This window comes from Ricinus communis, chromosome 5, assembly GCF_019578655.1.
Source record: "Ricinus communis isolate WT05 ecotype wild-type chromosome 5, ASM1957865v1, whole genome shotgun sequence".
In the NCBI taxonomy this organism is placed as follows: domain Eukaryota; kingdom Viridiplantae; phylum Streptophyta; class Magnoliopsida; order Malpighiales; family Euphorbiaceae; genus Ricinus; species Ricinus communis.
The window spans coordinates 3,044,460-3,059,721 of record NC_063260.1 but is presented as its reverse complement, the minus strand read 5'-3'; the positions used below and the strand labels follow the sequence as shown (position 1 = coordinate 3,059,721).

At 30.9% G+C, this 15,262-nt stretch overlaps 1 protein-coding gene across 2 annotated transcripts; it reads right to left on the bottom strand.

The window, feature by feature from the left end:
* Nucleotides 1-4,703: 4,703 nt before the first annotated feature.
* On the bottom strand, nucleotides 4,704-12,897 carry LOC8278118 (protein MEI2-like 2). Of its 2 annotated transcripts, none has more exons than XM_048374090.1 (13): nucleotides 12,543-12,897; nucleotides 11,954-12,013; nucleotides 11,707-11,853; nucleotides 11,122-11,615; nucleotides 9,535-9,693; nucleotides 9,332-9,448; nucleotides 9,068-9,219; nucleotides 8,054-8,145; nucleotides 6,981-7,914; nucleotides 6,812-6,896; nucleotides 6,656-6,724; nucleotides 6,217-6,396; nucleotides 4,704-5,424 (listed from the first exon to the last, which is right to left on the bottom strand). In XM_048374090.1, exons 2-13 carry the CDS (start codon nucleotides 11,994-11,996, stop codon nucleotides 5,308-5,310), a joined length of 2,589 nt encoding a protein of 862 aa, XP_048230047.1. In that variant the 5' UTR covers nucleotides 11,997-12,013; nucleotides 12,543-12,897; the 3' UTR covers nucleotides 4,704-5,307. The 2 variants fall into 2 exon arrangements, with proteins under 2 accessions (XP_048230047.1, XP_048230048.1); XM_048374091.1 differs by having other exon boundaries at nucleotides 12,685-12,897.
* Between the last annotated feature and the right edge of the window lie 2,365 nt (nucleotides 12,898-15,262).

Genomic DNA, 15,262 nt, shown 5'->3' with positions numbered 1-15,262 from the left:
ACTAAACTACGTTATATCCAAGTTTTCACAGCTCAAAGAAATTGGATAATAGTATTATCAGTAATTCTTTTTTGAAAATATAGTATTATATAATTAGATCGTAGCTTAATTATCAAAAAGTACTAATAAAAAATAGGTTAAAATTGATATTAAAGATAAGTAAACAAAAATATTATACATAAATTATTTATTTTATTATTAACTCTAATTTTAATTTGCCAATACCCCTTGTTTATTAAACGTTTCTACTAGTTTTGCTCCAAAATATGAGGCATTAAAGTAGGTTTTTTTTATTTATTTATAAAATCTTTAATTCTAATTAACTTATTTTAGATGTATCAAAATATTTCAAAACCCTTTTTGAAGCACTTTTCTTTGCCACACTGGAATTCTTTTTTTACCATATGTAAAGTAAGATTCAAATAATATGTCAATACTATAATAATACAATTCAGCTTTGGGGCATTGATTATCTTCTTCTTGATTATTCTTTTGAAATTCCTGATCAATTGGATTGTCATTTTCATTTTTCACAACATTATTATTCTTTTCTCTTCTTGATACTCTTCTTCACTAAATCTGAATAATTCATAAAATATCATTTATGTTGTTATTTTTTTGATTCACAATGCACTTTCATTGAAGACGATAATAAGGAAATATTGAATTAAGAATGAGATTTTTAAAAGGCTATTTTAATTCAATTGTTTGTGATGTGATATGAAATCTATTAGTACATTTACTAATTTATTTGTGAAACTATTGCTTTTTTATCAACTAATAATTTTTTTTCATAAGGAGTAAAATTCATTTTCTTGATTTGTGTCTAAAAGGATGTCATATAACTATTTTAGTGTTTAATAACCTAAGTTAATTATCAAACCTACTTCGCATAAAAATTATTAGATGCAAACTTTGGTAAATTGGATAATAAGTAATTAATTTGGGATTAATTGAACTAATTGGAGCTCGTGGAAAGCCATCAACACCACTTGTTATATTTCTAATAGAATTTTTGTAAAATCAATTTTAAATAAAACACCTTATGAGCTATGGAACAATAGAAAACCTAGAATTTAAGATCTTAGAATATTTGGTTGCAAGTGCTTTGTATTGAAAACCATGAAGAATTTCAGAAAAATTGATTTTGAATTGGATGATGACGTACTCTCTTAGGGTTTGCCAATGCTAGCAGGTTTTATCACATCTTAGTAAAAAAGAACATTAATAGTTGAAGAGTCGATGCATATTGGAAATTTTGCTTGAGAGCAGAAAGCCTTCAACAATGATCAGTTGTATGGTTTTGAAGGTGGCAAATCTAATAAGGGCCACGGTTACGTCTGCGCTGTTGCCATTATATGATGGCCTTGAGAACTGTTGCATAGGTGGCGTTGGGAGAAGTGGTGCAGTAGATGGAGGTTTCATAGTAAGATTTGCAACTGGCGGTTCCTAAATACTCCTGAGAAGAATCTCATGGGCGACTAATTGTCTATATAGCTCACAGAAAGGGAATTGGGTAGGGATGAGGTTCATAGCAATAATAATAATATAAAATTTAAATCCAATATTGCAATAGATAATTGTATTAAATTCAGCTAGAGTAATAGATCTACCTACAGCAGCTAGTTCATCCACGAGTGATTGACACATTGAAGATAGGCAGAAACTGAAAGTTCATTCTTTTTGAATTCTTGGAATTTAATATGAAGTTGAAGTTGTCAGATTATGAGATATAGATCCAAAGGCATTAACAAGGAAATTCCAGAGATCAAAGGAAGAAGTCAAGCCGACTACATACAGAAAAATTTCTACAGTAATGAAAGATAATAATCAGGAAAAAGAAGCATTTGGTCCTTTTGACATACTATGTTGGATATTCAAAATTTGGAACTTGTTCTCGAGTAGTTGTAGAAGTAACAGTTTATGGAGGAGTAGCCGAAGAAACCAGCAATGAAGCCATGAAGATTTTGATAATTAAGGGTGTGTTTGGTACCGAGGTTGAAAACTGTTTTTTCAATCTCAATTTTTATTTTAAATTATTTTTTAAGTTTTGAAAATTACTTTTGCAGAAATCACGTGAATTAAAATAATTAATATATTAAATAAAAAATTGCACCAGCCGACATGAATTCCAAACACACCCTAAAAAAGAGGAAGAAACTGTATTTTCTAGACCAAGTAATTTTTGGTAGTGAGTTTAATAGAAAAAATATGGTCAGCAGCATCAGGCAGTTGTATTTTCCATAGTTACTGTGATACCATGTGAATGATAAGAAAGGATTTGTTTGGATTGAATTAATTAACGTCCATGACATAAGGAGTATATGTATATATATATGCTTATACTTACAATAACCATACTAAAGATATATTATAGGATAGATACACTGCTGCAAGTCTAAGCCATATATATATATATATATATATATCAATAACAAATATATAATAATGTGAACTATCAAAATGGAGGGAAGCAAGCAACCCATCTCTTCCTTGTATTATTATTGTCATTAATGTCATAAACCCCTAAACTAATGGTTGTAGCAAACCGTATTGTCGACAATGGCATTGAAGAAACTATAATATAAAAATGTGGAGAAGATAAAGATTATCTGCCTCCATATTATGAGTTATAATACTAAGAAATGGCTTTTGCCTGCAACTGTATTAAAACAGAAATCATGGAGCTTTTACCTTTCCCATGCTTCATCCGGAGTCGGTTGTACTTAGTCATAAATGATGTGATAGATACCTCTATCTGCTGCTTATCTCTTCTCTTATGGACTTCAATACGTACCATTATCTTGCTGGATCCATGTCTACATATTTACTGCCAATTAAACTAGTGCCTTCAAAACGTGCAATGTTTTTATGTGAAACGACCAAGTTCGTTGATCCAATTATTGATTTGTTTCACATTGCCTTTTGATACATGGCTTAAATCCCATACAAGTCCTTAGAAGATATATGTTTGTTAGATTAACATCTCGCCCCGCGACTGAAGCTACGCCGCAAGATTTTATTACTGAAATTTGAAAAATGGATAATTTTTCGCTGCGCATTTTAATCCCGTTACATTAAGCTTAAAAATCCTATAATTTAGAAGCAAATCTAGCAATAAAAGAATAACTAAAGAAGTATGTATAAAGTTATTTGACAACTTCCTTGGCTAGGTATATGGATTAGATAGAACGATTTTATACACTTCATACAATGAGGAAGACAAATAAAAACAAGCAAGTAAGCTAGCAAAAACTAATTATCAAGCACATAAGCACAAATATGTGAAGAAAACAAAATCCGAAACATAAATAATGAAGGTTGGTCCATGTCCACTCAAGTCTATAATTTTAGAGTCAATTTTAGTCGGTATTAACTGAAAATCTTTATTGCAATCATTTTTCTCTTCATAAATCAAATTGAAACGGACTAAAAAAAAATAAAAAAAACAACTCCACTAAAAAAATTATTATTTTATTTGTTTACAATAGCTTATCAATAATTTTGTTGGTGATTTTTCTATTTAGTATTTTATCAGATAATAAATTAATTAGAAAATAAGATATCTTATTTGAGAAAATCTCATTCCTATTTACCCAGTGCGACGGCTAAGTTTCTATTTGTTGTCGTTGCTTCTTAACGAAGAAGAGGTCATCATTGAATTTTGCTATCTTGCAGTTAAGGTTTTGGGAAACACCAGGCTGCTTAGGGGTTTGTGGAAGAAAGAAGAACATAAACTGCCATTTTAATACAACCCATTTACATTGAACATCAGCTTTAAATGACAGACGTTAACCCTGGTAACTTTAAATTTGGCAAAACTTGTGGTTAAGCCTTTAAACTTTTTTTAATTTTATTCTTTTAAATTTCTTTTTATTTATTTTATTCTATTGAATTCTTGTATTTTTATTATTTAAAATAAATAAGACAAAAAGTAATATTTTCTCTCTATTTTGACACTTTATAGAAATTCTAACAAAGTACAAAAATAATTATCGAAAATGTAATAATTTCATATAAAACTATTTTAAGTTATTAATCTTAATGACTATAAAAATGAAAAGTAACAATGGCTAAATATATTTAAGATAAATAATTTTTGTTTACTAATAAATCAAAATTTTTTAAACTAATTAATAAAGATATTAATATTTTTTGTTAACCCTCTTTAACTGAAGGGAGTAGATTAATAAAAATGCTTCCAGGAGTAGGTTAATAAAATGCACTATAGATTAACCGTTAATCTCTAGATAAAATTATATTACCAAATAAATTCATTTGGTATAAGATTAAAAATGAAAATAAAATTAAAAGAAATGAAATTATTCTCAATTATTTTATTTGGTTCAGTATAGAATAGAAATCAATCTCTCAAGTTCCATTTATCTAATAACAACATTTGATTATTATAAAAAGATCATAATTTTTAATTTGATACTATGATGTGCAATAAATATATAATATAGAAATATAGAAATATGATATTTCACTTGTTTAATTATTTATAATTAATTTGACCTAATTCCGAAAAACTCATTCCCAAAGAAAAGAGAGAAATGGACAATTCCCTTCAATGGTAAAATTCTAATCCAATTCCATAGTAATTTTGGACTAATCAAAAACCAAAAAAGTAAGAATTACTCATTTTTCTTCACCAATTAAACAAAGGTCAAATATTAATAGTGATTGTTAAGCTTATTACATCCCTACCCAAACATACCCATAATATTATTAAAGAAAGGTTAAAAACAACTGTACAACCATATATACTAATCAAATTCACATCCTTAGCTACATAACAACAGTGACATCCAGGAAGAACAGATCAGAGTCTGTTCTTCTCACTTCCTATACAATTTGGGTAAACAACCCTACTCCCATAATTATATATATATCCATATACATATATGCATATATATTAACATGTGAACATTTATGAAAATGGACTCCAAAACCTTGAACAAAAACAGGAATGGGGTCAAAAGCAACAAAAATCCAAGAGTGGTCATGCAGAAATCAGCAAGCAAAGCATTTGGCTACGGGTAGACTTCCACCTCAGCAATTTGCTATACCTTATTCCTCTCCCTTGGTTAAGTAACAATTCGTTTTTCTACACTTGAACAAATGCTCTGTGCCTCGGTGAAATATTTTTGCAGTATCCATGATATAAAAGTGGAGACTGCTCATCATTCAAGCAACAAACACCTGTTCCTGGTCTTCTTTTCCAACTCTGTACACTTGAAATACCTACACAATGGTCAGTGCTACTTCTAGCCACCATTTAAGGCTAGGAGTATCATTTCACTGTTAACTCTTGTCTGGCATCCCATCCAGACTGCCCCTCGGGCTCTCCAAAGAATCCCCAGAATAAGATCCATCTGGCTGACGAATACAGATGTTTAAGTTGGCAGATACAAAAGGTTCCTGGAGGATCCACAAATACATGCGATTTCAGCAAATAAATCCAATATCAATGCAACGAAAACACAAGGGCTTCGAGTCCCAAAATGAGACACCCTGATAGCTAAGACACAAGATCTCAACTTTGAGATCTTTCATGATAAATTTCATTGCAGTTTGGGCTAAAAAGGTTTATGATGGACGGGAGAGGACTATCTTACTTAAAAGCCTAAGATCAATGGGACTCCCAGTGAATTGTAAAAAGAAAAACGAAAGGTGATATTTTGAACTGACCCTTAGCTTTTCGTAGAAGTTCTAAAGTGCATCAAGTCACAAAAATTTAATGCTGAATTCCTGAAACCAGATTAGCTGGGTTTATAAATTGTTCAAAATAGGCTAGACACTTGGGCCAGTTACCTAAACTGGTCTCTATCCTGCCAAGAAATTAACAGAACCTCGACATGAAATACTCAAACAATCACTTCCCTCTTCATCTACAGCCTGCCCTGTTGACAATTTTTTCTGAAGGATTCATACGGTATTTGTTTCAACGGTTTTCATCAGCATTCTGTTCAGCTACTAAATATTAAATGAATTACATGGTGATTTCACATAAGGGACAAGGTGGTTGGCTGAACCAATGAAACTAATCTTCGATCTCTTTTCAGTTAATCCAGTAATGTTAAACAATAAGTAATGTCCTATATACACTCTTAAGACACCATATGCAAACAGTATTTAAAGAAAAGATTCCAACTCATGGAGGAAAAATGCCAGCTTTTCTTGTTGTAGAGTAAAACTAGCTCAAATGATTACCTGCTCACCAGCCTCTTGGCCCTCGGAGTGAAAGAGAATTGGCCGGCATCGTTTATCTTCATTCATTAGGCTTGAATTCTGAAAGTGACTGACCAGGGCAGCTTTGCCCTGGATTCGTGCATATGCCAGTGAAGCGACTTTTTCACTATTAAACTTCTCCCACTTCTTCCCATTAAAAGCCTACATACATTTTTTACATAAGATTCTAGCAGATAGTTACATAAATTTAGGCCACACTGGTCCGATTTAGAGAAACTTGGTGCAAATTTTTCTTGGACAAAAACCATCAACAAAGAAAAAAAAAAATTAGAAATAACGACTAGTGCTTGAGATGCAGCCAGCTTCAATTCAGATGTTTTCCAGGCAGATGATGCATAAAAAATAAACAATACATCAACATATGACCCTCCCAAACAATAACTAGAGGACCAAAACGCACCTCATAGAATGGAATAATGTGTGAAGGAGACGCCATATTGATGAAGGCATAACCCACATTGCATTTATTCTGCAACCGGATGGATTCAACAATTAACAATATAATTTGGAGCAAATCAAAAGACCACCAATTTACATTTATCAAAAATCATTGTACCTTAAAATCAATGGGCAGATAGAGGAAATCATAAGCACCCCGGTGATTTTCATCTATGGCGGCCAGCAGCATCTTGGAAGTGTACCTAAACAAGAATGGGAAAAGCAAGACAATTACGTATTAGGAAACCAAACTACTCAATTTCTTTCAAAGAACTCATTTTCCTTACTTATTAGGAATGTTTTTAATCATTAACGTAGTTCTAGAATCTTCGCCACTAATGATTTTATCCAAATCGAGCTGATACTGCTTCTTGCTATCTATCTGGTTTCCATAATTCTCAAGTCGCCGACTTCGGCCACGCTCAGCAAATACATCACTACTGATTGTTCCTGGTCCTAAATAAGAAGCATTCCCCAGAAACATGGGACTATTATGGCTTGGGAATGACATCCGAAAACTAGGTGAACTGCTTTCAGTGATGGATCCTGGAAGTCCAATACCAGCAGCCACAGATGCACGAGCACCGATGTTGTTCAAGATATAATTTCCATTGTTGTGGTTCAGACCCATACCCCCAAATGCATTCGGAGTCATTAAGGATGTTTCTGGTGACTCTGGAAAGAAACCAAAATGCCTATCAAGAGGAAGACCAGAAGGAGCAGATCCCACATGATGGTGATAATGTGAGCCAAGGAAAGAATTATGCCGACTAGTATGTGGAAGACCCTGTCCCTTCGCACTTGATACAAATGCATGCCCTATAGACGATGTTGGCCAAGCAGAAGAACTGACATTCTCAGAATATGGAGTAGGACTTCCCCATAGGAATTGAGGACCAGATAGTGTTCCAATACCAGACGAATTTGAGTTTGAATTTGATTCCCCGAAAGCAGATATTGAAACAGGACTGGTGCTCGGTTTCTGGTCATAATGCTGAAAAGCTACTCCATTGTTGGTAAGCATTTGGTTTGTGTTAGCCCTTCCTTGATCCTTACCGATAGGGGCAATCTTTGCTGGGTTAGATATATGTGAGGGCAGAATTGAAGCTAACCCAGGCAAATTATTGCTGCTTACAGGACTGAGAGTACCCAGACCCGGAGAATTGTTAAAGCCATGCAATGGATTATGTTCAACCGGGCTGCCATATTGTGTCCAGTTACCTGTAATGGATTGACTATTCAGCTCAAAATCCAAAATGCGGCTCCAGCAGGAGAAAAGAAGTGAGCACAAACTGATAAAGAAAAATCTGATGATTGAGTTTTCTGATAAATACAAAGAAACATTTAATACTTTCTCTACCTGGAGGAGAGTTCGCCACTGGTGAACCAACTTGGTGCCTGAAACTTCTAGCTTCATCATTTTCCAGCTCTTGACTTAGTTGCTGCATCAAGCTACAAATAAAAGAACATCCAAATTATATCTTTCGCACCAACATGATCAACAGATGAACAATTTATAATGTTACCAAAGATTTATAAAAAAAAATGCCATGTCTTAACACTGAAGAGATATAGACTCGCCATATTTTGACTGTCATCACATCAAGCACGCAAACACCAAGAAAATGCAAAAAGTTGCACAATATTAAGTCCGGAAAGAGCAGCATTAGAAGATAATGCAAACTTCAGCATGCAATGTTGAAGCCCTATCCTAACTACATATTCCCTTCATGTTAGAGCCCTGAATTTATTTCCAAGTTACAAGGTCTATATAACCTTGTGGTTTCTAAGACTCGTCTTGTTTTAACACAAAAAGCCCTTAACAATCATCTTGCCAGTTACTTTCCTGGACAAGTTAAATTTTACTCAACTAGTTACAGGAATGGAATGACTGGGAAACTCTTCCATTTATTTCAAATAACAAAAATGGATATGTCATTGTCCCATCCTTTTCCATAGCAATTGCCAATGGAGTTTCATCAACAATGGAAAGTATACAAACTCTTATATTAAACTAAACTGTATTGCGCATATGTTTATTTGTCATGGGACAATATTATACAGAGTAAACAATTAATTCACTGTTAGGGATCATTCTAGCAACTCTATTCATTATAAATGAAAGAATATAGACAATTGTCGAGTTCAAAGCCTCCTTTCTAAGAAAAAGGAAAGGAATCTATTGCACCTAAGACTTATATATGTTGAGTGTGTCTGCACATGCCTTTGTGGAATTTAATAATTCCTATCAATCAAGGAACAATTTTCATATGATACAATAAATCATATCTGTGTTTCATTTGTTAAACAATGCATTCTGAGCAAAAGCTATTCTCAAATGGTAAATACATTAAGGGCAACACGAGTTACTTACTTCCGGCGTGCTCCACCAGGACGACTAGGTTCAAGTTTAATGCGCTTGCCAGCTATATCACTCCTGTTTAATGCTCTGAGAGCAGCCTCTGCAGATCTAACATCATAGAACTCGATGAATTTATGGTGTCGCTTATGTGGTGTTTCTCTTATCTGCAATTTGGATGCATAGGAATCGCTACTTTATTCAGCAACTGAGTCTCACTTGTAAAAGTCTTTCCAGACTAAAACAAAATATAAGAATATTTAATATCTACAATTATACCTCTTTGACTTCTCCATAAGCCCCAAATATTTGTCGAAGATCATCATTTGATACAGACGCATCCAAATTGAACACTACGAGAGTTCCTTGATTTATATCCTTTTCTGAAGGATTATCCTAGCACATTGCAGGAATTCAAGGATTAACAGAGATGTTGAAGGAATCAACAGGTCAACATGCAAAACTACACAATCTATTTAAACCTTTGGAATTGAAAAATGAATATCCAGTTTCCTTCGTCTTAAGGGCTTATTTTGTAATCCACGCATTGCAGCCCGAGCATCTCGAATATCATAATAAGATATCATCACAAAGCCCCTATGCTTGCATGCTGTGTACAACGTTCTGATATCCCCGTATTGCTACAAGAATGAAAGAAAATTCAAACTGAGTGCTAGCACTAGTAAATGAAGATAAACCTCCACACGTAGAGGAGAAAGGGAAAGAAGAAAAAAAAAAAAATCAAAACCTCAATTTTGAACCTTGTCTTCTTCAGAAAACTTAGCACCTCTGGTGATTATTAAAGAAATAAGATGCCAGAAGCTTTAGACTTGAAACAAAATGAATGGCTATGTAATATATGTAGTGTACAATTTAATGCAATATGGCAACAACACTATGAGCACAACTTGCAAAAATCCAAAATCACTATTTATCATTTTGTTATAACTAGTACCTTTCTTTTTCACCACGATGAGAATAAGGGAAAAGTAATACAAATAAATAACGCTCCTTTCTTAAGTGCCATGTTGCTGAAAATTTAAAGTTATTGCAAGCAGCATAGAGCAGAAAGCAGAATTATAGTAAAGATTAATCAATTGGAAAAAGGAAGATATTTTGGTGGTTCACCTTTCTTAGTTGCATTCATAGATGTTAAAAGAAATTTAATTTCCCATTTTCTTAATACTGGAAATTTATTCTCTCAGTTTAATTACATTTCATTAAATCACATCTAGTATGTGGAAAAGAAAACAACAAAATACACGTGCACCTCATTATCAAAGAAATATCACAATAAATACTAATCACCTAGATATTAAATATCACATAATATAATATAGAGATAAACTATACTTGATCCTAATCAAATAGATGACAGATCCAACTACAACTTAAATTTGAGTGTAATAAGCTGAACCAAACCAAAAATACAACCTTGGTGCGCGTTCTAGCAAATTCAGCAATGTACAAAATCTCAGAGCTAAATGGACCAAAAAATACTTCTTTTATTTTTCTGCGAGGTGATAAATCTAACAAATAACAATCTCAAAATAAGAAGTTATGTTTTTACTATTAACACTGCAAAGCAAAAGGAAAATAATTGCACTTAGTATAATCAATTCTGCAAAGGGAGAATTTTCTTTTAGAAGAAAAAAACAGATTCTTCTTTACTATTAAGCTTGCTATAATGGTATCATATGTACACTACAGCATTCCATTAATAAATGGGTCAATTATTTCAATCTCTACACTTATGATCACAATTAACGAAACTATAAGGATATGACAACAACAAATTAAACAGAAAAAAAGAGCACAAAAGTTTAGGACTTTTTCAGTCAGTTGCACAAAATGTTACTTTTCCAAAGAGAGACAAAAAGAAAAAAAAGAAAAACCTCAAAGTAATGAACTGATAGTAAATGCAAAGAAAAATACCAAGTACTCATCTAAATTATAGCATCACTAGCCAGGAGCAGCTATAAACAAAGAACTTATAGCTAATTGACAGTTGACAAGAATGAAAAAACTTTCAGTTTTATTTAAATTACTATTTGATTATGTGAAAATACCTCAAAGAGAGACTTCAACTCAGAGTCTTCCACATTACTATTTATATTTCGAACAAATAATGTTCTTGAGGGATGCTCCCCATAAGGATGCTCCCCAGCCACTGTTGCCGCACCATTTGAAATAGCATAATGGCTCATCCCATTTGCTGCAATCCCTTCAGATATGTTCAATTTTGACATACCAATACGAAGACTCTCTTGGGGTTCAAAATCCAACTCCATCCCCCCTCCGCTGCCAAAGAGATCATACTCTTCCAAATCCTCTACTTGGCTAGGCAACCCACTGAGGTCGAAATCGTCCATTATTCCAGCAAGAAGCTCCTCTTCATCGTCAGGAAGCAAGTTACCTATTGCATTTGGTTCGACATCTTCAAATGGGTCCTTATCTTCAAATTCTAGTTCAACATTGTTTAACTTAGGTGACCCATCATCAAGAGATTGGCCACAATGTGCTGAATCATTGACTTTCAATGCATTGGAACCATTGAAGTTCACTGCACGAGGAAAAACAAAAGCCAAAAGATATTTCATTATTAAAACTAACAGGACACCTATGAAATCCTCTAAAAGAAGAGCTTAACATACACTTTTCATGTCGAAGGACTGGCAATGAGCTAGAAAACAAGCTTGCATCACTTGATGAGTGATAAGCATTAGTGCTTATTGGGATACCCCATGCACTTGTTCCTGCTTTCCTAGATATACTACTAACTGCAACAAGTTTTGATGGACCTATTCAACACATATTAAAGAGAAATCATATATGATTAATACATAAGAAATGATTCAGTAATTTGAAAATATTAATTTCGTTTTAAGAAAAAAAAGGCACCTGCAGACTGGCCAGAAACCAAATCTTCTAAATTTTGCTCCATTTGATATGAAGAAAAATCTGAAAGAAAAAAAAAAAAGATTAGTTAAAAGTAATAATGAAGTGAGATGAAGCAGGTAAAACAGAACTGAAGCAGGTAAAGATGATGGCTATCCATAATTAATATGCATTGATCAGTTAATAACAAAATATGATCTTTTGGTAGTAAAATTTCTCACCCTATTATCCCCAAACAATAATCAAACCAAAATCTAATTATAATTTTAAGAAGAAAAAGAAAGACACATAAAATTAGGGCATGTGCTATCTAAAATCACAATCATAACCAACCACAGAAAAAGTAAATGACTTGTTAAAATTATACAAAATCTAAAACAGTAAGTGATCAGAATCAATACATGCAAGCAACTCAAAGATAAATATAAATTAAAGTCAGAAGCTTGTGAAGTTCACTTAATCCCAAGTCAAACTCTAAATCTAACACAAAATTACTTAAAATTTATTCTAAAACTTAAGGAAAAAAAAAAAGAATCAGGTAACAACAATTGGAGAGAGGTAGGGAGAGAGAGAGAGAGCAAAATAAGAGTACCTGATGATAAAGAGAGAGAGAGAGAGAGAGCAGAGTCAAAAAGAGAGCATTGAAATTATTAAAGCAAGAAACAGAGAGAAGTAAAGTATTTATATTAAGTGATCAACGCCAAAATAAAAAGAGAAAATTCAGTTAAACTAACACAAAACACAATTGAGAGAGAGAGTTTCGTGAAAGGGCAGATTTATATTTCTTATACTCTTCTACTTCCTTCTCTCTCGCCGGGAAACCAGTCCATTTGCACTCCACAACTTTGCTTTTTTTCCTTATTTTTATTTTTATTTTAGTTTTAATAAAACAAATAAGAGAGAGGGATTTTTTTCAAGAAAAAAATAAAATAAAAATAAAAACAAAATAGACTAAAATAGAAAGGGGAGAAAATGATTGGAGGGAAGGAAGAGAAGGACTGAGTGAGAAAGTAGCAGTACAGAGGACAGGAGAGAAATTATTGAAGGAAATAAATGCTATTTAACCCCTGAAATTAGAATTGTTATATTAGTGGCCCTCGCATTTTCGAAAGTATATTCTTTTCTTTTTTATTTGACTTTTCTTTTTTACAAAATCTAAATTGAATAAGAAAATAAAGTATATTCAGATCCTATTTAGATTTGTAACATGGAGTAATTCTCCTTTTTGTTAGTTTACCGTTAAATTAAATTGTAATAGTATTATACCCTTTTAATTATTAAATATCACTTTTATTTTCTTAAAAGACTGGCTAAATTACTTTTTATGCTTAAAATACAAAGATAAATTTTTCTATTTTTAATGAGTAAAAAAATACATGGCACGTAATTATAAAAAATAAAAAATAATTTATTTTTATATTAAAAAGTCTTGTTATAGAATATTAAAAAATAATAATAAATTTGTGCCCAAAATCGCATTCATTTAAAGATTTTAATACCATACTGTAAAAAATCTCATTAGTATATCAAGTTATAATTTTATTAATTGAAGCCAATAATTATTATCATGCCACTATAACTTTTAATTAATAGAATTTCTGTAATTAATAATTAATATAAAAAGAACGAGAAAGATAAAAGTCTAGTTAAGAGATACAGAAATTTTTTTTAAAGGTAGATGATCATTTTAAATTAAATTAACAGATAGAAAATTCGAATAAAAGTGATTTTAATATTATACGTAAAATAAAAATGAGTTTCAAACAAATTCTTAAAATATGTGAGGAGGAATGTATAATATGCCAAATCTATGGAGGACATAGTATTTCTCCATTATTGAACAAAAGGACAAATATGCAATTTTAATAATTAGATTTATTATTTTATCTAAAACGAAAACTAAAATTAAAACGTGTTTCTCTCTCTACAAAACGGAAAATGTAGGAGAAAGAAAGGAAATAAAAAATTCAGCTGCATTTAAATTGTTTTTGGCGTCCGTTGACACCAGCACAAGAAATACAAAACAAGAAATGGAAAAAGAATTTATAAAAAAAAAAAATCAGAAATTAATAAAATATCTGGTTTTGGATAATTTTGTGAACGAAACTCACCTTACAATACAATACAACTACGTCTGTCTCTGTCAATGGCATGGTCAATTTGAGGTGTTACGGTATTTGTTTATGTGTCTAGGTGTGATTGGTTCAAAAGAGAAGGGCTATTTGGACATTTGGAAATGTGGGTTCGTGATTAAGTAACTAAAGTGGGGTTGAGTATAGGTGATTGGCGACGCTTCTGATTTAATTCAGTGGGGCTAGTGACGTGCTGCTTCGTCGGCAAAATTGGATGCATTCAAGTGCACCATTTATTATATGGTCTTGACGTAAGTTGTCCTAAAAATTAATATTTGATGTATTAATAAATTATGTAATTTTATCTTTTTAATACAATATATAATTTATTGTATTAATGTTGATTGGATTTTTTATGTAAAAAGATATATACTGAAAATTAGGTAAATATATTTTCTGATATATTTTCAAACCTGCTATAATCATTTTGGACCACAAGATTTTCTTTTTATAAATTATTAATTATTTATTTATACGTTGTATAACTGTTATTATTATTTTAATTATAAAATTAAATTTATAAACATAATTTAATATATTTCTAATATTTAATATTTAATTTATAATATTTTAAAAAAAATAGTAAATTAGTTATTTTTAAATATTTTTAATTTTTTGAAATTTTATTAAACAATAATATAAAAATTATTTGTAAAATATTTATTTATTAATTATAATTATATAAATTCATATTATTAATAAAATTGATATTACTATTTTTTAGAATTAGAATATAATTAAAAATTAATTTATTAGTGATATAATATTTAAAATATAATTTCTTTATAATTAGAATTATTAATTAAAAAAATAATTTATTATTTAATATGATATTAATATATAATTAATATATTATTTTTTAATATAATTATTATTTAATCAAAAATTAATCATTATCAAATTAGAAAACTAATTTATTATTAATATATTATTTTTTTAAATTATAATGAGTGTTTAATTAGGAATGTAATTTATTAATAAATTAATTAATAGAAAAAGTATACATATTAAGAAAACAATTCTATGTGTCAATTAAGCACACATGTCAAAAAAAAAAATTTTCATATTATATAATATAGACTTGCAAATTTTATATATAGATACAAATATATTTAATTTTAACACTTAATTTCATATAAACTTCACTAATATTATTTTCAGACTTCAGTTTGTCCTTTTA